The 25,424-nt window shown below is 36.1% G+C and overlaps 3 protein-coding genes, 1 non-coding gene and 2 pseudogenes across 7 annotated transcripts; 2 read left to right on the top strand and 4 right to left on the bottom strand.

Moving 5' to 3' along the window:
- The first annotated feature begins 429 nt into the window (after positions 1-429).
- Positions 430-3,268, top strand: LOC143591355 (putative WD repeat-containing protein C3H5.08c; annotated as a pseudogene). Its single transcript, XR_013145650.1, has 7 exons — positions 430-1,159; positions 1,246-1,336; positions 1,479-1,635; positions 1,721-1,772; positions 2,055-2,134; positions 2,212-2,305; positions 2,397-3,268. The product of XR_013145650.1 is annotated as a putative WD repeat-containing protein C3H5.08c (transcript).
- A 2,644-nt stretch (positions 3,269-5,912) lies between these two features.
- On the bottom strand, positions 5,913-9,315 carry LOC143591344 (protein phosphatase 2C 57-like). Its single transcript, XM_077071581.1, has 11 exons — positions 8,859-9,315; positions 7,735-7,863; positions 7,501-7,603; positions 7,319-7,429; positions 7,050-7,129; positions 6,928-6,981; positions 6,651-6,767; positions 6,483-6,537; positions 6,382-6,414; positions 6,247-6,293; positions 5,913-6,169 (listed from the first exon to the last, which is right to left on the bottom strand). The coding sequence occupies exons 1-11, from the start codon at positions 9,203-9,205 to the stop codon at positions 6,046-6,048; spliced, it is 1,200 nt and encodes a 399-aa protein (XP_076927696.1). The 5' UTR covers positions 9,206-9,315; the 3' UTR covers positions 5,913-6,045.
- An 817-nt stretch (positions 9,316-10,132) lies between these two features.
- Positions 10,133-12,424, bottom strand: LOC143592114 (protein PLASTID TRANSCRIPTIONALLY ACTIVE 7 pseudogene; annotated as a pseudogene). The gene is made up of 3 exons (XR_013145855.1): positions 12,353-12,424; positions 12,193-12,255; positions 10,133-10,680 (listed from the first exon to the last, which is right to left on the bottom strand). The product of XR_013145855.1 is annotated as a protein PLASTID TRANSCRIPTIONALLY ACTIVE 7 pseudogene (transcript).
- A 1,085-nt stretch (positions 12,425-13,509) lies between these two features.
- On the top strand, positions 13,510-16,724 carry LOC143593046 (PP2A regulatory subunit TAP46-like). Of its 2 annotated transcripts, none has more exons than XM_077072793.1 (9): positions 13,510-13,673; positions 13,764-13,886; positions 13,983-14,069; positions 14,155-14,253; positions 14,347-14,508; positions 15,655-15,690; positions 15,771-15,842; positions 15,914-16,194; positions 16,290-16,724. In XM_077072793.1, exons 1-9 carry the CDS (start codon positions 13,578-13,580, stop codon positions 16,549-16,551), a joined length of 1,218 nt encoding a protein of 405 aa, XP_076928908.1. In that variant the 5' UTR covers positions 13,510-13,577; the 3' UTR covers positions 16,552-16,724. The 2 variants fall into 2 exon arrangements, with proteins under 2 accessions (XP_076928908.1, XP_076928912.1); XM_077072797.1 differs by having other exon boundaries at positions 13,983-14,072; positions 14,158-14,253.
- On the bottom strand, positions 16,714-20,956 carry LOC143592103 (soluble starch synthase 1, chloroplastic/amyloplastic-like). Its single transcript, XM_077072108.1, has 15 exons — positions 20,713-20,956; positions 19,445-19,794; positions 19,298-19,375; positions 19,101-19,225; positions 18,954-19,035; positions 18,711-18,884; positions 18,557-18,638; positions 18,401-18,492; positions 18,225-18,287; positions 18,053-18,142; positions 17,849-17,973; positions 17,657-17,765; positions 17,519-17,571; positions 17,059-17,098; positions 16,714-16,971 (listed from the first exon to the last, which is right to left on the bottom strand). Exons 1-15 carry the CDS (start codon positions 20,954-20,956, stop codon positions 16,813-16,815), a joined length of 1,866 nt encoding a protein of 621 aa, XP_076928223.1. The 3' UTR covers positions 16,714-16,812.
- Positions 20,957-21,579: 623 nt separating this feature from the next.
- Positions 21,580-21,651, bottom strand: TRNAQ-CUG (transfer RNA glutamine (anticodon CUG)). Its single transcript has one exon. It is a non-coding gene; the product is annotated as a tRNA-Gln (tRNA).
- Positions 21,652-25,424: the final 3,773 nt, after the last annotated feature.

Genomic DNA, 25,424 nt, shown 5'->3' with positions numbered 1-25,424 from the left:
ATGTATGGGCAGGACGTTGGATCTTGAATTGTATCCTTTACAATTTTGTGTTTTCAATATATTTATTAAATGTTATAATTGCTACCACTTGAAGTTGATCTTGATATGTCTATGGTTTTAATTGATTAGGTGGAGATGATGGATTAAGTAAGTTACATTGCATAGGTTAGGTTAGGTTAGGTTTCATGTGTTGAACTTGAACCATGACTACCTTAAACCTAGACCAAGAATTTCAGTTTTTTGATGCCCAAGATTCACTTCCATCCACATCTGGTGGTTCATCTTCTCCGTATAATTTTAATTATGGTGTTTGGGCTGGGACGCCGACAAGCGTTCAAGATCGAAAGAAACGCTTCCTTAAGTTAATGAATTTTACCCTAGATGATGATGATAAGTATATTCAGATGGTTCAGATGATAGGAGGATTACTGAAACTAGTGACGCTGTGTTAAGAAGCCCGATTTATGAAGAGATGTCTTCGAGTACATCCTCTGTTTCCGATTCATCTAGAGCTCGGGATTGCAAGGAAGTAGCAGAAGTATGCAGTTCCTTGATCCACGATTCGTCTCCACTGGTTCAGAAACTTGTGGAGAGACAAATCAAGGTTGCAGGTACTATGGCGAGAACCATCAACAGAGTCAAAACTCAATGGTTGAACCGATTACTCTCCATGACATGTGCCATCGATCCTCAACGAAGATTTGATGAGGTTTGCAGAAACAGGGTTCAACGGGTCAAAGTTCGACAAAACAAGAAACAACTGAAGGAACTCTCGGCTGTTTTCACTGGACAGGACATCCAGGCGCATCAAGGTTCGATTTTGACCATGAAGTTTAGTCGAGATGGGCGTTATCTTGCGACTTCGGGAGAAGACGGGGTTGTGAGAATTTGGGAAGTTGTTGAAGATGATCGGTCGAATGATATTGACATTCCAGATATTGATCCTTCCTGCATATACTTTACTTTGAATCATCTTTCTGAACTTGCGCCTTTAATGGCTGAAAAACAGAAGCTGAGTATGCATAAAAGCCTAAGAAAAACCTCGGATTCGGCTTGTGTCATTGTTCCTCCGAAGGTGTTTCGGATACTGGAGAAGCCGGTTCATGAGTTCCATGGGCACAAAGGTGAGGTCTTGGATCTCTCATGGTCCACTGATAATGTGAGTGAATAAGTTAATTAATTAAACACTGATTTTATTAATTATAAAGTTACACATGTTTTCTTACTGTAATGTTATCATTTTAGCTGCTTCTATCATCATCCGTTGATGAAACGGTTTGTCTGTGGAGAGTTGGGAGCGATCAATGCATTAAAGTCTTTCCACACAGTAACTACGGTATGTAAAATATTCAAGATTCTTATTCAAATAACCGACCCGTAGTGATTCAGATAGTTGTAGGATGTAGGTTTTACCCAAACGCTAGAAATTGATTAGTAAATGATCCTAAGTTCTAACACCCCTGTGGTATGCGATGCAGTGACATGTGTTCAGTTCAACCCTGTGGACGATAGTTATTTCATAAGCGGTTCAATTGACGGGAAGGTTTGGATATGGTCTATTGGGTCTTCCCAGGTTGTAGATTGGACGGACATTCGAGAAATAATCACTGCTGTCACTTACAACCTGATGGAAAGGTTTACCAGTTTTCTTGTTAATTAATTCAAAATTTTGAAAAATACAAAGATTACTGAAAATGCCTTCTTTCTGGTTTTTAATTAGGGTGGAATTATTGGATCGATGACAGGCTGTTGCCGGTTCTTCAGTTTGTCAGGTAAACTTTATCGAGCACATACTTTAATGTTTCGTCTAATGTGTACGTGATGCTTTTTCTTTTTCAAACTTTGTGGATGATATTCAACATACCAAACAAGTGTGGTCAAATTTAACATGATTGTTTGAAAATTCTTGTGGCTTGTATATGGATTTATTATAATGATGGAATGGGATGGAATAGGGGGATGTAATGTCCTTTTCGCATCGAGCGTGTGATATATGATCCACTATTATTGAGGGATCCACTCGTCTCAACTCTCGTGTCTTTTACTTGATTTAGACCAACAGTTCCAACTGGAAGCTTCCGTTAGCTTAAACAGTAAAAAGAAGTGGGCTTGCAAGAGGATAATTGGCTTTCAGGTTGGCTATTAATTATTGGATCATAATTAATGCGACTTTCACTGCTGTTCTAATTGTGGGTCAATCTTTTTGTATAGTTCTGTCCACAAGATGCAAGCAAAGTAATGGTCACATGTGCGGATTCACGTGTCAGAATTCTTCATGGGGTCAACGTGATCGGCAAATACAAGGGTATGACTGTCTTGATTTCCAAATATCAGCTCAGCTGTATATATATATATTATATACAACATATATTAATTAATATTTACTATTATTCTAGGCCAAAGAAACTGTGGAAACCAGTTATCTGCATCGTTCACATCAGATGGGAAACACATAGTGTCAGCGTGTGAGGACTCAAACATATACGTATGGAGCTGTAATAATAAAATACAAGACCAAGAAAAGACAGTGAGGTCCTTTAAGTGTTTCTCGAGTGATGCATCCGTTGCGTTACCATGGTGTGGTCTAAAAGGAAACGTTTGGAACTTGCAAGATGGTTCTTCTTCACCTAGTTACTTCAGTGTTGGTGATGAGTTGTTTCTCGAGTCCATTCCAAAGGGGTCGGCCACCTGGCCCGAAGAAAAGCTCCCACCTCCATTGTGTAAATCCCAATACAAGTTTTTCAAATCATGTTGGCAGAGGTCGGGTGGGTGTCATAGGTGGGGCCTGGTGATTGTAACGGCAGGGTGGGATGGACATATCAGGTCGTTCCTCAACTATGGATTGCCGGTAACACTTTAGCTAACGGGATGTATTGGTGGGGGCTGGAGAGTTGAAGATGACTGTTTTTCATTTGTCGTTTACAAGTCGTCGTCAGTCATATCACGGTGTTTTTTGAATGATTGAGTTTTGTCTTGTACAAGCTGGAACTTAATCAAAGGCAGGCCATTTTTTTATCACATTATATTACATTGGGTAAAAGCCGAGCTGTCTGCTCAGTGCTTACTATTGCATTGATTTTCATTTCCTACTTCCACTGGGCTGGCCATTTTTGTATTTCAGTAATTCCTTATTTTTCTTGAGTATAATGTACATAATAAGCTTACATTTTATTTTTCATCACTTTTTATTTTTCAGCTGATAATAAAAAATAAAAAAAAATCATACTAATGACTATAATTAATCAATGGCATGCTTATAATTAACAACACATTAATTTGAGGAGCTATTTTTGTGGAGTAATTTGTTCCATTTAATTATTAAGATATTTTAAATCTTAAAGCAATTTGTTGACCTTCCAATTGGGGTTTGCTTGGGTGTTTGGAGGTTTATTGTAGGTTCAAACCATTAAGTTGTTTCCTATGAAGGGGGCTTTAAAGCCTCTTCACACCGTCACGTCATCGTCACGTAGGTTAATCAGACTTGTTAGATTGTTTTGTAATGTAAATGGGCTTGGGGTTATCACAAAGCATATTGGCTTGTGTATTGGGCTTATTAGTATAAGGGACATATACCCTTAGATTTAGTGTGTGCCTTTGTGGTGTGAAATGTGGATCCTGGGTTGCAATATACAAACACACTTGAGACTTAAGAGCATTCCCATCCTATCTAGGGCTGTCACTTTTAGTCAAAACCCAACTCGAAAAAACTCTTACTCGAACATGAACTAACCCGACCCGAAAAACCTGCACTCGAGAAAAGATTAACCCGAACCCGAACCAAAGTAATTTGGGTTGGTTCTTGGGTATGATTTATGGTTTTTGGGTCAACCCGAAAAACCTAAATAAACTTTTAATTGTAAAACAAAATACATTTTTAGGTATAATAGGCTATAAGCCATAAAAGTTATCAGTATCTGACCCTAATTATATCACAAGTTTTTCAACCTTATTTAATGTTTATATGATTTCAAAATCAACCATATTAAGTCTTCGCTTGTTTAGGTAAGAGTATTCACGCCATGAATGCGAAATTAAATTTGTCGGTTCGTCTGACGTGATACAAATTTAATTGAAAACTAAAGTAGGTCGCATATATGAACTTAATTGAAGAGGCGGTTTAACCTAACACAGCTTATCCGTTTGTTGTTAAAGTGGGAATACTTATTTCACTTTCCTTCCATCCGGAGGCCCTTTTTCACCATATCAACGTCATGTCAAATTTCTTTTCTTGAATCCATATAATCCATGGTGTCCGTCTTTCTCACCCATAAACCATTTTTCAACTAATTAATTAAAATTAATATATTTTATAAAGTTACTTTAAAAAAGTATAGACACCAAGATAATAAAATAAAAAGTATTCAAGGTTACAGATACAGATTTATCCCACCATTGATAGTAGAAATTTAAAAGCTAGCAACAATAATTTTAACTATGTTAGTGGCTTGGTTTGTTTGTTTGTTTATATTGTTTTTTTTTATGTTTAATGGGTTGTTACTTGTTGGTGACATTTAACCAATTTTATGGATTACAATAATGGTGAATGTTATGGGTAATAATTGTAAAATTATGAAATATTGATTTTGTATTTTTATGTATACTTTATATGCCGTATATATTTATTCTCTTTTAATTTTAAAATTTTATATTTTAAATTTATGACAAATAGTTATTTTGGTTTTTTTATCAACTCGTGTATCACACGGGTTCTAACATATTAAACAACAATATTTCATTAATTTTAAAAAGCTACAAGACTAAATAAAAATATCAATAAAAAGAATGCCATTAGTCTGGATAGTGTATGTTTGTCCTAGTGATATGTTCTATGACACTCGATCAAAGGGGTGTGGTGGGTTTTTTGAAACCGCAATTCCATAAAATACCATAATTCACTTGTTCATCAGTAGAAATACCAATTTATTGTTTTGAACACATAATTACACCTTCATTTTCAAAATCATAATTTGTAATATAATACAAACGTACATCTTTCTTTTAAATTTTGGACAGAAGCATTGCCCGTGCAAAAAAGATTTACCAATAGTTATGAACATTTGAATAAAGTTTGAATAGTCAAAACTTGACTAGCTAGATGAAATAGAGTAAAAAATAGATAAAAATTAATATTTAAAGTCATAAGAAAATGGAAAGTAAAATGGTAATGTTAAAGTCTTAAGAAAACCGAGAGTTCATTGATAAACCATTAAAAATTGGGGAACTAGGAAACCATTGATCAAACGAACTCCGGTTTAGAATCGGCTCATTTGATATATATAAATATATATAAAAGAAGGGGGTAGCGGCGCAGCTTGTTGCCCGTCTATCTGCCGTTAGTCTGTAATTGTCTATGTAATAGTTTGATGATTATTATTAATATAAAAGAAAAACTCAATTTGCTAAGTAAGGCAAAGCATGGTTAATGAGAGTAGGTGGTGCAACATAAAGTTAATGCAGGTGACCTCACACTAAATAGAAATCCTACCAATATAAGTAGCCTCCTTATTCTTCCCATTCCCATCATCAAATATTTCTTCATGGCAATGCATTTTAACACCTGGATCATTGTTATAACCTCCTTTCTGTTACTCCTTTGCTCACATTCAGGTATTAATTCCTTAATTATATATTCATATGCCTATAACTAACTTATATTTCTCTTCTAACTACAGCAATTTGTGCAACAAATGTTGCAAACCGCTATAGAGCCAGGATGCACCCAAGGAGGCTTCATGCGGAGCTCAACGACTACAACGATCCAGGACCCAATCCCAGGCATGATCCGAGGAAAGGAGGTGGACACCATGGACCATCGAGGCGTCATAATAAGAAATACGAAGTCATGCTGTTTTAGATAATCTTCCGGTTGTTAATAAACTAATGCATGAAATAAAAAAAAAGGTTTTATCTGAAACACTTTCAGAACAATACGTTTATACTAATGCAAGCACACAAACGAGTAACGCGTTATACATGTATAGTAATGAAATATCAACACAAGGGAAAGGATATGTTGATTATATACAGAGGTCGCATGGTTAGGCTTCAAAACGAAGCATTAGATGACATCCATATCCCAAGTGACACGATTCCAATGGTTGCAAAAGCTTGTATCAGTTCAAATACAACGTTCTGTTGTTGTATAGGCAAATTTTCCCAATCCGTCCGCCTATAAAGAATAAAAAGTTTAGAAAAGGGTCACTGAAAAGCGACTTGTTAGTATCATATATTTTGCAAAAGGCATACCCCAAATCAGCAATGACAATGGTTACATTATCTTGAGAATACTGGTCCTGCAATACAAGAAACAAGAACCTGAGAAGTGAAAAATATAAAATAAAAAAATAATAAAAAGTCAAAAGGGACTATAGAAGTCATTACCAAGGCCATTTGAGCCAGAGCTTCAGATGCAACCTGTAGCAACATTAGAATATATTAAAATAAAATACAAATTAATATAACGAAAATCGGTTGATGGTTACCTGAACATCTCCATGTTCCCTAAGTTGGTTTCTGACAAAGTTGACCGCATCCGAGCTGAAAGTATTAAGATTTTTGGCACAAGGTTAAAAATGGTTTAACGCTGTAAGCCATTTGCTAATTTTTATTAAAAGAAAAATAATAAACAGAAGAAAGGTGAAATGATGCACCTCTTAATGTAATCCCATAAGCCATCGGTTGCTAACAATATAAACTCTGCATCAGGGCCCAACGAAACCTGATAAATATCAGGAGTAGCAATTACCAAGTCTCCAAAAAACAGCATGCTGTATCAATTTACGGTTGGTGATCAATTAACAGTAATCTTCACAAATAATATCAAGGAAATGATCACTTGTTGCTCACTTGCTCCAAACTTCATATTAATTCTCACATGGTGAATTAAAATATTAACATTCTCCACATAAAACATAAGAGAAAACTTACCGGGATACAAATTTTTCAGACCACCTTCCTTCTGCAACTCCCTTTTGAAGCATCCTTTCAATAATAAATGCAAATGTCAACTACTAATACATATGGATTATCAGTAAGTAAAGAGAGATTACTCATTCTTCTTGGTCTTAAACCGTATGTCACCAAAGGCACGGGATACAGAGATGTCTCCACAAATTCTTCCATCCGAAATCTACATACACAAAAAGACAAGTTGCAAATCACTTTTGTAACACGAGTTCATTTAAAATTCATGAATATTATTTAAAACAGGCGAAAGCTATATCGAAGAAACTTGCATCAATACTACTAGTTGGCATTTAGAGAAATTGCAATAAAAAAGTATGCAAGTGAAGAATTAAAAGGAAAGAGAATAACACACCCATCCGCCTGCTTCTCGAATTCGCTTGATTTCTTGAAGAGAAACCTTGTTTCTTCCATACGGTCTGTGAGGATTGGTCACTTCTTCTGCTTTTCCAGATTGCGAAAGAACCTACCACAAATTCTAATTCTTTTAGAAACAACAAATCAAACATAATAAACCTGGTAATATTAGGGACTTACCGCACATGAGTCACCAACATGGGAAATGAACAGCATATCATTTCGTATGAACATAGCAGTAGCCGTTGCACCAGATTCATCGTCCTCCTCGCTCGTCTCAAGCCTTTACAAAATGAAACAGCGTCTAAACCTTCAACGCAATTAAAATGAAATCATACATACATACATACTACTTTGACAATTCTTTCTGAAATTGTCCGTGTAAGCACATGTTACATGTTAATGTTATCTTACCAGTTTACAAGTTTGGCATCAGCCTTCTGAAAAGCCTCTTGCAATGCATTCTTTATTCCAACAAAGTCCTTTTTAACCAACAATTGGCCACCTTCTAGAGCCTTCACACACTCCTTATATAGCTCCTCCCTGAAATCAATCAAACTTACTTATAGTCCAAAAAAATTTATAAGTAAATTTCAGGTATTAGTGTAAAACTTGACTGTTTATTAATTTTGTGTTGATAATACAAATAAACCCGATTTATAAACCTACCGATCCTATTGAAAAATTCAATTGCTATTGTTTAGAACAAGATTATGACTCAAAACTTGTTTACTGTTATTGATAATTGATTTAAGATTACATGGATTGATATATATAGGCCTAGCAATCCTAAATAAATCATAAACCTACTAAATATTTTAGTGTAATTGGATTGACTTACCGACCAATGTAATCATAATATACATTAAACAAGTCAGGAGGTGCAGGGTGCATGCTTGTATTAGTTTATTACAATGTTAGGAGAGAAACCCCTAAAGAACGGGGTTACAAGGGGGCAGCACCCCGAGTAGCAGGGTCTAAGGGTTTATTAATGAAATTCGAAATTTAAATGGATAACCTCTAATTCCTGGTATACGATCGGATAGTTTTGGTTGCACTCTATGGCTCAAATTTTCATTGCAAATACCGGTTCTTGATCTCATCTGAGTTTGATCCGATTAATATATTTGGAGAACCACCAAACCGTTTCAATCCGAAAGGGCATACAACCATGGGAGAACCGTTATTGTGGCCGGGGGGGGGGGGCATCCCCTGTTTGTTTGGTCAGTAGTGTAAATTTACCTGTTTTCGTTTGAAATTTTTTGTATGTAATGTAAATCTAACGGTCTTCTCCTAAATTTTGAGCCCCCCCCTTTCCGTTTATGAAACTTTTTATACGTAGTCTGCCCCATCGTTTTCATCAAAGCTTCGTCACTGCATACAACTCAGATAATCCAAGTTATTATTCCCGAAATTCCCCAACAAAGCCTTATTGGAGTCAAACTAGGAGAAAAACCAACTCAAAAAAACCCGTAGTTATGCAAGATTACTCTTATCAAAGTAACAAAACATGTGCAAGCAAAACAATAGAAAGAAACCTGAGAAAGTTGACGGAAGAAAAACCCGCATGGCCGTCGAAGACAGCAGCAAAATAGAAACCATCAAGGTCGTCGTTATTAGCGACTATAACAGCATCATCCTCCATCTCCTCGCGAGCACCTTGTAATTTGGCAGAACCCCATCTGATCCCAGGAGCAACACCATAAGAAGGAGGAGCATCAATTGCAATCGCCGAACAACGCCACCTGCTACTCCTAACTATATTATTATTGCTGTTGTTATGATTAATATTATTCTTCTTCAAGTTGATCTTATTACTAAGGTGGTGGTGGTGGTGGTGGTTGTTTAAAATAAACCTTTGCAAGCGTGGACTCCATAAAGCCATTGATGAAAGAAAGAAAGAGAGTGTAAATTGGAAGAAGAGGAAGAAAGATTTAAGAGTGAAGGAGAGATAGATATGTAATATGAGGATAAGATAACAGATACTGAGCGCCAATTCAGGCCGCTAACTGCTTTAACGGATTAGATATTTTTTTTTTACAACTTAAAAAACTCTCTACCCTCAACTCCTAAATAATGTTTTCTTTTACAAGACTTTGAAAAAGATAGAAGTCGCGGTATTTATTTCACCCAAGATGGGTTTCTCTACCAGGTGTTCTGCCTGAATCCTCACTAGGGATGAGCAAACGGGTATCATACCAAATCGATACCAAGTTTTGAGTTTTTGGTATTAGTATATCACAGATTTGCCTTCAATGCCAACACTATACCAGTACCACACCGAACATACCAATACCAAAAGATTTGGAAAATATGAGTACCGGTATTTTCTGTACCAGTACCAGCTCATCCCTAATCCTCACCATTTAAGAAAAAAAAGTTTTATCTAAGAATATAGTACTGTTAGACCAAACGCATTTTGGTTTTCAAAGACTACTTCAACTCTTCAAGCATAATCTACGGATTAGATTATCTCTGCCCCCTATACATTCAACACTTAATATATACATATGCATGTGCATTTGCTCATACACCAGGTCCGTATAATTGGATCCGTTGTTCTAGTGGACTTGGCCTCCGGTTGTCTACAACCCAAAGAAACGAGAGAGAATCCCTGCTACTCGTATCTCTGTGTCAACATATGATGCAACCAGTGAAACCACGAACACAAACTATTGCGAATCTCCAATACCCACTCTGTTTTACCAGATAAAATTTTCTAGTGTTTTAAGTGTTTTACAAATTGTCATCATATCCTATCATTAGTTTACTAAAATCAAGTATTTGTGCAACCTTTATATTTGAATATAAGCTCATGGTGATTAATGTGATGATTCTAATCTCAACATTAACACAAACTTGTAAAAAAGATGTGACACCACCGCCACTGAGTTCATCCTATCTCTTCTCTTCTATAACTGAATTACATAACTAAGGATTGATAACAAACTATGCATACAAATGAGCTATGAAAAAAGTGGAGAAGCAAGGGGGGGGGGGGGGGGGGGGGGTCTAATGCTCATCGTCCTCAAGGTCATGTGTGTCCATCTTGGTGATATGCTTGAAGGGATCGGTTCTCATATATGCCTCTGGTCGATAAAACCCCAAATCGTTCATTCTGTTGCTTATCGCGTGAAGAATGGCTTTCTTTTTACCCCCATATTCATCTTTGTTTTGTTCCACCAACTCATTGGCCTCAGCAGCCAAGTTGTTGACAAAAGCAAAAATATTATCCTCCCACAGCTTAAGCCTCTCTATGTCATACCCCACCAGCTTTCCGGTCTCCCATATGTCCCTCACCTGCTCTTCCACAAACGGTGTTCTTTCCTGTGCGTACCGTATCATCTCATCTTTCTTTGTCTACAGTCCATAACAACAAACACTAATAAGACCAACCAGAGCATTCACAACTTCTGTATATCTATCTCTATAATTTAAAGAAAAATCACTCTCTAAAAAAGTTTTCGACTTACATTTATCCTCTCACATCTCATTCTCTATCTCTATTCTGTTAAGCTAATATTGTTTCGCTTTCTTTCAAGTACAATATTTAACTGCTAACTATTTGGTCCTATTATTATTATTATTTTTTTTTTTCAAATATAGATTTCTAATAAAAGTTGACTATCTAATTTATGGGGTGTTGATCAGGTATTTTTTGAGTTTCGGGTTAATCGGGTATTTTGAAAACATATTCGTTCACACTGCTTTAGTTTGAAATAGATCAAATTTATACTCCCAAAAAAGCACATTTTATGATTTGCTGCAAACTCATAAGCATTTGCATTCATTTCTCTATCAAAATTACACTCCTGCAAATTCATAATTGCATTTCACAGGGTAATGCAATGCAAAGAATCGATTCCTTTTCATCCATGAATATACAATCTTGGTTTACTGAAACACAAAATCAATTCATAAGAACACGCGTGTTCAACTTCAACATGTTTTTAACAACTAAAGTACTAAACATAAATGGCTGCAAATTCTAGTTTAATTTCCCTATGAATTACAAATTGTTTTTAACATTCCATGTGGAGAGCGAAGTTTTTTAACATCCAATTCACATAACCATATGCAACGAATTAGAATCCAAAGCAATGAATTGTCACTATTCCCTTAACCTTAAGCTATTCATGTAAATCACCAGTAATAATAAAAGAATGAAACTGAAATCACAGCATTGTGAATTTAAAAAAAAATTCAACTGCCCCCATGGACTCACGCAAGCAAGCAAGCAAACAAAAGTCAAACTAATAACACAAATCCAAAATTTACTGCAGCAATGAAAAACTTAAATCCTCAACAGTGAAAATTTACCAGCTTTAGATCGATCATCCTTAGCAATGAAAAGCCTAAGTCCATAATTTACTTGGAAATCATCATTAATAACGCAAAAAAGGAACAACTAACGTTAAATCCAAATAATGCACATTACATATACAACACCATTACCTGAACCATCTATATTTATACTCAAATACTTGAGACAGAGTCAAGTTCATGGAAAAGTAGAAGCTTGATACAAAATTTATTGCAATTAGTTTCATTTAAACCTCCTCCTGTTTTTGACTAAAATAATTTAACTAACTAACAATTGACCTCATCCGTATGACTACAATTATAAATTACGGAGTATAATATTAGCCCTGAGATGATTGCGTTACTCCATGACAAACCTAAGTTCCTTATCCTAAATCAGCACTTACACGAACCGGTGTTGTAGAACCGGCTAATCACTAGTCAGGCAGGGTGGGGACTAGCGATTAACCTAGAATAATCAAATTAGAACAGACACATCCACCAAAGTTACTTATCCTAAATATAATATAGATTGAAGAATGCAATTAATTAATTAATGAAAGTATGTACCAATTTTCTTCTCCTCCATATCTTCCGACGCCCAACGCCGCCGTTTTGGGAGTGATCATTACCCTAGAACACCAAATAATTAGATACATACAATACAATAGAATACAAATTTGGATAATTATTATGGATGGGTTCCAGATGTATGTCTTGACCGACTGACCTTGGAGTATATGTTAAAGTTGGATCGCCGAGTGTTGAACTGGAGCTTCTGCTGCTGAAATGAAATAGATACATAGATGATTGAAGAGGTTATTTAAAACTTACTTATGACACAAATTCTAATAATAATAATAATAATAAAATAATTGTAGAGAGTTGAGTTGATGGATTATTATTAATTTACAGATGATGATGATGATGATGATAATGATAATGATGAATTTGAATATAAAGACTGAAGCCCCATTGAGTTCATCGTCATTGCCATTTTCATACGGACCTCCAATCCACCCTTTTCTTCTTTCCTTCATTTTATATTACCTCAGTCTGTCCAATAATGTTATTTTAGGTTTTGGTTTACGACCCGACCCGACCTTGATTTGCACAATAAGTGTGTCTCAAAGCCCATACCAGCATAGCCTGGGCCTATTTTAGCCCAAAGATTAATGACAACAAAATTATTTATTTGAATTATTATTGTCTTTTAATAGCTATCATTCGTTTTAAGAAACATGAAAATGGTAAATTTCAAAACTGATGTATCTTTGGTATGGATCACAAATGGTTTGTTTTACATATATACGGATTATATGATCCCATGAAGTGATGTCTGTCAATCATATTTTAAACTTATGATAAGTCTACAACATCATATAGTGCCACTCGCGTAATTGATAAATACCAAAGATGCATTGAATCTCTTTATTTTTATGTGTTTAGATGTGCTATGTGTTAAGATTTTAAATGTGTTCAAATTTCATTCATTATATATAAATAGTATCAGACACATAATAAATAATTAAAACAATCACTATATAGGTATTTGTCAAGTAAAAATATACGTTACAGAAAAAATAACCATACAAATAGATGACACTAAGTCTGTCCAAACCGCTCAATCCTTACTCCAAAATACTTGGAAAATTGTCGCTGAATACGACTCGGTTTAGCTCGGCTCATGATGCATGACTTTAGAGAACACTAGAAGGATCAAATAAAGCCGGGTCAAACATTAGCTCCATCCTACTGTTAGATCAACGGCCAAGATGCTGCTTTATCAACTACATCGACGGTCCAGATAAGTCGGTGCTCGTAACCAACCAAGAAAACGGGACCCATCGTCACTCCTATTTACATCTCGGATCCAAAATCTCAACCCGATTTCTACCCGATTCATCAAAAAAACAAGAAACACAGAAACCAAAAATCAATTGATTTGATTTGCGATGGGATCAATGAAAATGGAAGACATGTCTTTGCCGGCTTTGTTCGAGCAAGCCCGCAAGATTCACATCCTTGCAACCGATTCAGCAGTCGACAAGGTAGGCTTGTATACATATCCCAACATGTATGTATGTATATATGTATGTGTGTATATGAATATTATTATTATGATATGTTATTATTTGTAGGAAACGTTGAGAAAAGGATGTGAGGCTTTGCAACAATGTGAGGAAATGATTAGCAAGCTAGGCTTGTTTTCTAGTAACGAGACCAAGGAAGAAATTAGTACCACAAATCTCAAATATATTCTGGTAAGTGTGTGTTAAGATATTGCACGATTCGACTGCTTTTGAATGACTAAATCTGTATATGTAGTAAGGTTTTGATTGTGGGTTTTGTGGGGATAGGTCCCGTTTTATCTTGCGGAATTGATAGAGAAGACGGTAGACGGTGATAGGATACAGATATTGAAGGCTTCACTGGTTAAGTTAAAGGTAGTAACTAACTAACTAACTAACTGTTATTAAGTTGTTGAATATGTAGCAGTTTTGGTTAAGTGTAAGTTTGAATGATGTGTAGGAGTTTCTTTTGTTTTGTGATGAGATGGAGCTTGTGCCGGAAGGTGAGTTGGAAACGGGAGCTCAGAATACTACTGCTATCGACAAGAGGGCTAAGAAGGTAGGTCGGTTGGTTGGTCGTATTAATATTTTTGTTATTGTGCAATTATTATTATATGTTTTGTGCGATATTAAGGGGCTGACTTTAATATAGATTGCTCGGTTCAAGCGCCAACGTGCTGCAGAGTCGAAACTGTTGGAGTTAAAGGAACGGAAAGAAAGACGTGGGCGTTCGACTAGAGCTGCTGCGCTATCTACTCCTGTTGATGCTGGGGATGATGATGTGCTTGATGATGATGGGGAAGAAGAAAGGGAGGTTAGTTATTATTATGTTTGTTTTGTGGATGTTAATCATCTTTGGATTCATAAGAGTGACCAGGGCAGCAAAATGAACTGTTATATTAGGAATAACAGCCTTACATGTTTTAGGAATTATAATGGTGTTCAACACCGTTAGCCTTGGGTTTTTTCTAGGGGTGTAAACGAGCCAAGCCGAGCTCGACTAGGCTCAAGCTCGGCTCTTTTTGATTTATGAGAGCTCGGCCCGTGAGTTTGTTTTTTAAGCTCGGGCTCGGCTTGGTTATAATTTATTAATTAATTTATATACATTTTTTATAATTTTATATATTTTCAGAAAAATCTTATACGAACCTAAGCTTGGCTCGGGCTCGCTTAGTACATTAAACGAGCCAAAGCTCGGCTCGAGCTTGGTTGTCAAGTGTAAGTTAATACATAGAAATACAAAGAGGTGAAAATTAAAAACACACAAGGCCCGTTAAGGCACAACAAGCCTAATCGAGTTTCACATACAAGGCTCAGGCTCGATAATTAAACGAGCTTTATTTGAGAGGCTCGAACTCGAAAAACTCTGGTCGTTTCGAGCTTTTTATCGAAAGGGAGGTCGGTTATTACATTTGTTTGTTGTACTTGGGTGTATGTATAATCTTCTTCATTAGAGTGACCAAACAGTTACATTTAGCAACAATAGCTCAACATGTTTTTAGGGACTCTAGTGTTGTTCAACACAGTTCCTTGAAGTTTTAATAGAGACTTTCATCTTTAAGATGTGACGTGCTCTTGCATAGTCTGTAATTTGTAACCATCCTAAATTATGAACAGGGTTGCATCATGGTCCACTTGCTAGGTCCTGTCTATTACAAGCTATTGCATCAAGCCACTAATTATAATCCGTTTTCATAAAATCTGATTTCTTTTTAATATTTGAATGTTTGATCTATCGCTATCTCACGATTCATAAGAAGGCCAATAATTACTTCAGTTCAATTACTATAGTTGTTTTAATATAATCGTTGACACAAGATTTAATCACCAACACAGTCACTATGTCTTGGGATTGGAGAGTTCTAATAGCAATGTAGAAAGAAAATATGATATTCCAGCTCTAGAAAGCTTATTGCTTGGGCTTCACCTTTAATTCATTTTTCTGTTTGTGAATTTGCAGGCTTGGCTTACTACAATCTCATTGTCTATCTGCAAGGTCAGTGTTTAATAGTCTTGACCCAGTCTCTTATTTTTGCATTTTTCAGTTAATTGTTCCCTGATTAAATTATATTGTAGGCTCTTGATCTAATGGAAATGCTGACAAAAGAGGAGGAAATGCTGTCTGCAATAAAGGAAAAACAAGAGCAGGTATAACTAAACTCCTCATCAAATGTCTTAAGCTAGTTTCATAATATTTATAAGTATTTTATTGTGTGCAGGAAGGAGACACTGAAATTTCACAGGCGGTTCTTGAAGAACGTGCAAAGACTGTAGAAGACTGGCACCGCAATGCTTCTGCTAGAGCTCGATACACGAAACCAGCAGCACCTATAACATGCGCTACTTTTGCCCAAGATGTTTTGGAAGGGAGAGCTAAGGTTTCACAGGCACATGATCACAAACACCAACCAGTCATGTTTGGACCAGCTAGTCTCGTGGGCGGAAGCATAACAAGTGAAAGAGAAAGGATCGCTGCACAAGTTTTTCAACCTGGTCACAGGTATTATATTATACTATTCTAGTGTTACTAAAGATGATCTTTTAAGGTGTGTGATTGTGAGTAATTATATATGCTATTTTCATAATAAATGTTAGATTGCCTACGATGAGCATAGAGGAGGCTGGGTTGAAGGAAATGGAGATGATGAATAAATGGCAAGAGAGGACTGCTAAGATGATTGAAGAAGCCAACTCCTCGTGGCACAATGACAAGTGGAAGCCAAGGCCAGGTGGCGCTGATGACGACGAGGATGATGAGGATGACGAAGCTGCCCAAGACAAGGCAAGGGCCTTTGATGATTGGAAAGATGAAAACCCTCGAGGTGCCGGAAACTCAAAGCTCACACCTTGTGGCTAACTAGGTATTCATTTCTCTGTTTTCTGCAAGGTGTTGGTATCTCTTATGATGGAGATGTACACTTACAATTCATGTCAATTATGTGTAATAGTGAGCTTAACTTTATGTAGAATCGTAAGCCAATAAACCGTATAAAACAAAGTTGTGGTCCCTATTTTTTTTTTTATCAAAATGATGCAAAGAAACATGAACATGAATTCAATAGTAAAGGTGGTGTGTTCTTAACATAATCAACTTCCAAACAGTCCTCGATGGTGTTGGTTAGGTGACGTAAGGAGGGTCCGTGAAGGCCCACTGGAAAAGTTGCTCATATTGTAGTGCAGCATTATCCCATGAGCAATCTCTCTCCATGCCTCTTCTCATTAACCCTTCCCATGATGTCTTGTGCTCCCTGTACGTCTTTATAGCCGTCCTTAGCGCCTAAACCATCAACCAATCGTTCTGTAAATCTAACATACTGTAAAAACAGTTAATAATATTATTATAATTTTGAGTTTCAGAACTTACATCCAGCATGCTTTCTCTTGTCAAAGGTGAGAAGACCCATCTGTTAAAACCAATACAGAAAAATAATATTAACAGGTGGTCTACAAATAACTTATGATGTGGACTGGCAGGGTACCATATACGTACCTGTTATGTTGTGGTCTCCGATCCATCATGGGTCGGGTCCGGTTTAGACGAATAGACAGAATTAGGAGATTAAGCTGTTTGAGTTTTGGCCAAACCCAAAAGCTCTAATCAGGCCCAGTTTAGTTAAAGGGTTAAACCCTAATTGTCTAGTCTATATATTCTCTCCTGTACTTGTAAGTTGGTATCACTCAATAATAAGAAAACCCTAGTTATCGACAGTGGACGTAGGTCATACACCGTGACCGAACTACTTAAATCTTTGTGTCTCTTTCGTTTATTCTTTCGGTTTTACTATTGTATTCGTGTTTGTGTGTGACTCCGAACCTAACAGTACCCGGTGCCTTCATCTTCACCTTCTGCATATGGATTGAAAGTCTTGACAGTTTCCTGGAATGTCAAAAGGTTTATTAGTTTTCTGCAATGTTTAGTTTATAAACCATACAGAGCATGCAAAGTATTGAATTTAACTCACTCTAAGGCCTCCGGTTCCATGGACAACTGGTACAGTTCCATACCTCATTGCATACTGCTGGTTTAGACCACATGGTTCAAATCTTGAGGGCATTAACAGGATATCACACCTGCAGATTTCACTCACTCAGATATATCATAAAAGCAACCCCACCCACTTAAGCATTCATTACAGTGTGATTTAGTTACCCACCCTGCGGTTATCTGGTGAGCAATAGGAATATTAAACCCAACCCATCCGCGGTATTTGCTTCTAAATGCTGCTTCACTTGCTCTCATCCACTCTTCATATTGCCTCTCTCCTGATCCAAGCATAACCTGAAAAAATATTCCGTCTTTACTCATCCATCGTTTTATTACCCAACCTCTATTCGTTTCCTTTTAAATAAATTCCTACAAATTGAACATCATCTTGCAGCAATGCTGGAGCGGCTGAGAGTAGTATATCTATTCCTTTCTGGTAGTCCAGTCTTCCAATAAATCCAATCTGTCAGATTTCACACGCTTATAACAATAGCAGGAGTTGTCGTTTCACACTTTTTGGTCATAAATGAAGAGCGATAACTCACCAACGGACAATCTGGCCGAATTGGAAGACCTAATTCCCTTTGTAGAGCAATCTTGCACTCCATCTTCATTTCACATACAGACCAATGAGATATTTATTATATAATTTTATAATATATATATATATATATATATATATATATATATAACATATTATTAAGTAGATTGCAATGACCACCTTTCCTGAAAGGTCATCAGCAGTGTAATGAGAAGAGATATGCTCATCAGAGGATGGGTCCCATTCAGTAACATCAATGCCATTTGTGATTCCTGCATTTATCAGCAAAGCTTATACCTTTTCATACTGAAGTAGAACACAATATTACCTACATACCACTCACAACAAACTTTCGGCTAGTCAGAAGCTTGTTTAGACCATATCCACCTTCCGGGGTTGTTATTTCCCAAGAATAACCCTGAAATATGAAGTCATTAATAAATGTCTTCACGGCAGTATATAAATCTTTATTCTTGATAAAAGAAGGTACCTGACTAACCGTCAATATCCGGTCAGCAGTCACAATTGCGCCTTTTAAAATATTAACAGCCTGACCAGTGTCAAGAGCATGTGTCCTTGCCCAAGTAGGAAATATCCATTCCAAAGCTCCATACCACTCCCAAGGCAATCCCAAATTACAGTATGTTGATGCAGCCTCAACTCCCTTGCATACATATATTAAAAACACATACTTTTCCAGTAACATGATTGGAGAATATCAAAACAAGTGTACCTGGTGTGCAATATTATGAATCACAATGATACTCCGGGCATCCTTATAGATTCCATTCGGACGATATTTTGCTGCCAACAGTCTAATACACAAAATCATTAGCGAGGAAATCAAATGATGGGAGTGTTCAGTAAGATGATGACATACGTTGGCACAAGGCCTGCATGCCAATCATTAGCCAGGAACAGGCATTTTTGTCCATACGTAAAGCCTCCTAGAGGGAGCACTAAAGGAGCCTCACACGCTGCGTGACAAAGTAAGGTGAACCGAAACTGTTTAATCAAAAGAGAAAACATGTTATTGTTGATATAAAAAATATAGCATGTTAAGCCATTAATTAGTACCTGGTTATCGCCAAACGGACCATAAACATCGCCATATGGATTTCCTGGACGGTGATAGCAAGGATGGTCCACAAACACCTGAAACCACATTTTAATATTATTATCTGCAACATGTTCTGTTATGTTAAAGCTGATTATATAACTTACCCAGTCAACGCCTTTCCTGTACTCGTGAAAGAAATTAACCTCCTGGACCCCACCAAAGCAGTAGACGTTGGTTGGACAATCAAGATTGGTGGTGCGAGCTAAGTTTTCATCAGAGGGGCCTCCGTGTAAATATCTTGGAGAGACAACCATAACTCGATGTCCACGTGCTGCAAGTGCAATGGGCAAGGAACCGCACACATCTCCTAACCCTCCTGTCTTTGAGTATGGTGAAGCTTCAGAAGTAACAAATACTATGTTGTATGACTCCTTCTTAAGGTCTTCTGATCCTGCAGGTGTTAATTCATCATCTTCCAATTTGTCAGCAGGAAAGCTGCCTGCTTCAATGTCACCTGGGAGTTTTCACAGTTCGCTACGAGTTACTAATTATATATACAATTAGAAATCGTTTAACTGCAAACGGAAAACATTTTTATGGGTGTAAAGGAGCCGTGGCGCCCACGAGCTGCTTGAGCTCAGATTGATAAAAGGCTCAAAACGAGCGCAGCTTTTCGAGCTCAATCCAAGCCTCAAATAAAGCTCGTTTAATTATCGAGCCTGAGCTTGAGCCTTGTTTGGGAAGCTCATCTAGGCTCGTCAAGCCTTAACGAGCCTTACGTATTTTTAAGTTTTTCCTCTTTTGGACTTCTAAGTATTAATTTTACACTGCACAAACAAGCTCGAGCTAGAGTCAAGCTTTGGCTCGTTTAAGGTATACTACACGAGCTTGAGCCAAGCTTAGGCTCAAAAGTGTGTTTTCAAAATATATAAAAATAACAAAAAGTGTCTATAAATTAATTAATAAATAATAAACGAGCCGAGCCCAAGCTTAAAAAAACAACTCATGAGCCAAGCTCGAGTTTTAGAAAAAGAGCTCAAAACAAGTCGAGTTCGGGATCAACTTGGCTCGTTTACATCCCTACACATTTGGACAAGTTACTTGTAATAGAAGTAAGCTATTGTTCTATTCTATTTGCTGGCAGACCTCAAACCACAATATAAGCTGACCCTTCCCATTTTTTACTATGGTTTTAAATTAAAAATGCAGATAGTATTAATATTTATTTATCATTGATGTCCGTCAACCGTTGTCAATGATCATATGAAGTTGCAGATTAAATGCTTAGTGTTTGGAATTATTAGTTGGTTGCCAAATTATCAAGATCCAAATTATAAGAAATTAAAGGCTGCATTTCTGATTCAAAAGGGTTGGTTGATAATAATGTACAAGATTATTAGGTAGAACATGAATGATGACAGAACCAAGTTACCAGATTGAGGGATGAGCTGAAACTCCTTTTCATCATCTTCTTCGTCGTCAAAAAATCCCAAAAGACCATCCTTTTCGTCGTCTTGTTTAGAGTTGTTGATGATCTTGATACTACAGTTCCTCGTATTTTTATTCTTAGAACACACAAGCCTCAACCTCCTATTAGAATCCAACTTCAGTTCGTCTGCTATGTTTCGGGTTGATTTGGAAAATGGAACAGGAAACGGTAGGATAAGCGACTTCATGAATCAAAGATAATATTACAAAAGAGAGTGCTTGCATTTGCATGTGTTTAAACCAATATTCTAGAGAGAGAGAGAGAGAGAGAGAGAGAGAGAGACAAAAGCAACACCAAATGTGGAGGAAAGGCATAATAATAATAATAAGTTTTGTTCACTGTGTCAGTCAGTGTGCTCTAAACTTGAACATCAAGTAAAGACTAAAGAGCAGACATCCCTTTCCTCAAAAGCAGTCTGTTTCAAACTCACAAAGTAATAATGCAAAGCATAAACCACTTCTTGTTTGATTATGAACTGAAAATCCAGTTGATGAGTTTGAAGTTGATTATAAGGATACCAATTCAACTAGTTGATTATGAAACTGAATCAAACAAATCGCATAGCATACAACACTGTTGTTTTTGTTGTGGATGTACACTTTTAAAGGCTGATCTTCATGTCAATGTTTAATCATATCAAATGATAATTAACATGTTGAAAATGCGTTTATGCGTGTTGAAGATTGATTATTTGGAGTTTATATCATATACGGCTGCTATACGTGACCAACACTTGGGAAAAAAAAAAAGAAAGATGATTAATTGATTTGAAAGCAAATAGCATATTAAATAAGAAATATAAAAAATTTAAGGTTCTACCGAGACTTGAACTCGGGTTACTGGATTCAGAGTCCAATGTCCTAACCACTAGACCATAGAACCACTTCGTTTTAACTTACCTTACAAATTATAATTAAGTTAAGAATAAATCTTCTACCGTAATACTTGTTTTTTCTATTTTTGTCCACACGTTTAGCAGTATAAATACAATTGTGAATTTGTGATATATGTTAAGTGTTAACAACAAAACATTATAAACATTTTTCAAAAATATTTTTCCCGAAAGTAAAAGTTTCAAATTTCAAAAACTTAATCTTTATCTCTAGTTATATAATAATATAATTTCAAGTTAAGTCTAAGTAATCATGTTATATTTTTGGTGTTAAACACTTATTCATTCTATAAGTGTTAATTTTTAATGTATTCTTTTATATTTGTTTATGCAAAACTAGTTTTTATCCCCCGTATTACGGGGTTGCTTAAATTTTTCGTTTATAATATTGTGAATATAGTTTTTTGGATTTTAGTTTATTTATTGTAATAAGTTAATAATATACTTGAACTTGTTTTTATTAATTTATGTTGGCTTATGTTCATTTTTTAAAGAAAAGTTGAATGAACTATCCACTTAAATTTTATATTTATTTGTTTATGTTCATTTCTTATAATTTGGATATTATTTTGTGAAACTTCTCATTTAAGTTAAACTTAAAAGAAAAAAGAATCGTCTAGCTAAATTCACATTGACAAATTAAATTAGGGTTTGATTACGGGGTTTGTTTTACATTTTACGTTTCTAATATTTATATATTTTTAATTTTATTTATTGTAAGGAAACTAATAATATACATAAGGTTTGATGATAAAAGAGTTTCACAAACAAATGAGATGTATAACCCGTTTAAAAGCTATCTGGGTTTGAAGATACCCATGACCCGTTTATTTTTTTACTATAAAATTGTTTAATAATTATAAATAGTATCTTAAAAAAGATATTAATTTTTAGTATATCCCTATTTTATAGGATTTTCATATTAAATATTTGGTTAGGTTAATTTTTAATATAATGATATGTTATAACCCGTTTAATGGCTATCTGGGTTTGGTGAGACCCATACCTGTGAATTCGGGTCAAATGCATGAGAAAGCATCATTTGCAAATAAAGTAATCTGGTGGCTTAAGAAAAAAGAAAACTTTTATTTATATATATATTTAAGATAAGATAAGATTACATTCGGGTTTTAAATATGGTTTAATCGATCCCCACATAAATTTGTACGCTTTGTGCTCGATGGGCCTAACTATTTTATACATGTTAATACCTCAAAATCAAACACGTTGAGATAAGTAAAACAAAGGAGTCTTGATATAATCTTTGTACAACCTACAATAATATTTATTTACTTTATAAAAGATGTTATGATTTTTTTAATATATTTGAGGACACTTGTTTAGACAAGACTTTTTTTAGTTAATATAAAATATTAAAACCCAAATTGATAAGAAACATGATCCAATCCTTCTAGACATGTTTCTAATATTTAATAATTTGTTGAATTGTTCATGCCATTTTTATAATAAAACACTGTTTTTTAAAAATCCAATTTGTTTAGCAATTAATATCAGAAATATAAAAATGTTATTACCATAGTTTTGTTTAATTGTTTTGCAGATAAACAGAATATTTATTATGTTTCAACCACACAAGCAAACTTGTATGTACTCTTTTATGATGACCATCAATCAACTATAGATATTTTGTTTTGGAAAGCAAGGAATGTACTTCTTGAGATGCATAAAGTACTTCTTCGAGCAGTTGGATGAGGAAGACAAGGAAAGACTCAGACCAATTCATGCTCCCGTCTCTAGTTTCGGGGGAGAGATAATGCACCCGCGAGGGGTGATATCATTCCCAGTAACACTCAGTGACGGAGTTCACTCACGAACTGAAGAAGTTGAATTTTTGGTCCTTCCAGCAACCTCCAAGCAGACATTATATTGGGACGAGAGGCGATCGGAGACTTCAATGCCCATCCGTCCACAGCCCATGACGCAGTAGGAGTCCCTACTCGCACCGGCGTGGCGATAATTTATGTGAATCGACATTGTTTTACAACTGAAAGCTCAAGACCAAGCAAGGTCCCAAGACAGGCTCAGAGGACTGAACCAGAGAAATGGATTCTAAATAAAAAGTTTCCGGACCAAACCGTGATAATTGGTCCTTCCATCTCTGAAATCGTCAGAACTTTTCGGAAACAACTATTGGTCAAAAACATCGACATTTTTGCATGGCAGCCCGCGGACATGACCGGTGTCCCGCGGAGCATTTCAGAACACAAGTTGAAGGTGAATCCATTAATCACCCTAATTGTGCAAAAGAAAAGAAAGATGGGCCCAGAACAAGAAGGTCATGAATGAACAAGTGCAAGATCTTCTTCATGCTGGGATTATAAGAGAAATCAAGTACCAAACATGGGTAGCCAACCCAGTGATCGTCCCAAAAAGCAACGGAACGTGGAGGATGTGTATAGTCCGAAAATGTGTCTCCCCCGTCATAATCCGAAAATCCATCCAACTCCAGATTCAAGAATTCATCTTCCTCGTTAAGCTCATTATCAACCTTAACCATATCCTTAACACCAAACATTAGCTCGAATGACTCTCCCAATTCTATCTCTTCCTCAAACACAGGTTTCACCATAACTGATCTCAGATATGCAGCCCACTCCTCCTCGTCACAATCATCATCGGAGTCACTACAAAACTCAGTACAATTAGCAATATATACCTGTGAAACCTGAGGTGGGATTTCATCAGCCACTCGTGTCTCCGTATCCGGGATGAGCTCCTCTACTTCATCTACATATTCCATGATTGGCTCTCTCCCTTCTTCTGGAAACGTCGAGAACAACTCGCCTAACCGATTCATATATCCCAAATAGTTTCCTTCCGCATCATACTTATAACCAGGTGTCGGTTGCTCCTCCAGCTGCACGCTCTCCTCTTCGTTTATCTCATCATCAGAGTCACTCCAAAAATCAATAATAGCATGTGAACCGGAGGTGGAACTTCAAAATCCATTTTTGTCTCCGTTACTTGAATGATCTCCTCATCTGAGTGCTCAACATATTCCAAGGATCTTAACCTCTCCATTTCATCTTCTTCATCAAGTATCCTAGAAATTTCTTCTACTTGACGTTGGAGATCTGAAATAATATCCTGGTGATTTTTGAAGATGGTATCATGCTCAACGAGCATCTTTTGGGTATCTGTAGCCATGTATTGGACCAACATCTTTTCTATCCTACCCATAGCAACTACATCCTCATCAGAAAGGCTTTTAGAAAATTGATCATAACACTGCTCCTGGTTTTGCTGAGGTTGCTGATACGAATTATCAAAATAATACAGAAAAGGTCACTTTGAAAAATTTTGCACCGGCTACACAGAAGGGTTAGTACGATTATATGGACATGCACAAGTCATATGACAACCAGCGCATCTATAACAAATAAAGCGAGAACCCTTGTATGGACAATCATAATGTAATGAGGATCACCACACGTATCACAATTAAGGTTACTGTAGTATGGACATTTAGTGGTAAAGTAAGGTCTATTACAAATTTCACACATAATTACAGGAATCTAAACAAGCAAAAGACACGAACAATTAGACACCTACGACTCACAATAAAAAAAATAAAAATAAACACGTAAAAAGCTAATTAACTAAAACCCTAAAAACTCAAAAGGAAAAACACAATAGCAAGTATATAGCAAGTAAGTCCAATCAAAACTAATAACGCAATCGCCAAGAGTCCCCGGCAACGGCGCCAAAAACTTAATGTTCTTGAAGTAGTCAAATAATTATT

This window comes from Bidens hawaiensis, unplaced genomic scaffold, assembly GCF_021521415.1.
Source record: "Bidens hawaiensis isolate Kalapana, Puna unplaced genomic scaffold, B.hawaiensis_p1.1 tig00001685_1, whole genome shotgun sequence".
Lineage (NCBI taxonomy): Eukaryota > Viridiplantae > Streptophyta > Magnoliopsida > Asterales > Asteraceae > Bidens > Bidens hawaiensis.
The sequence above is the reverse complement of the archived record's forward strand: the minus strand, read 5'-3'. Positions and strand labels throughout refer to the sequence as shown.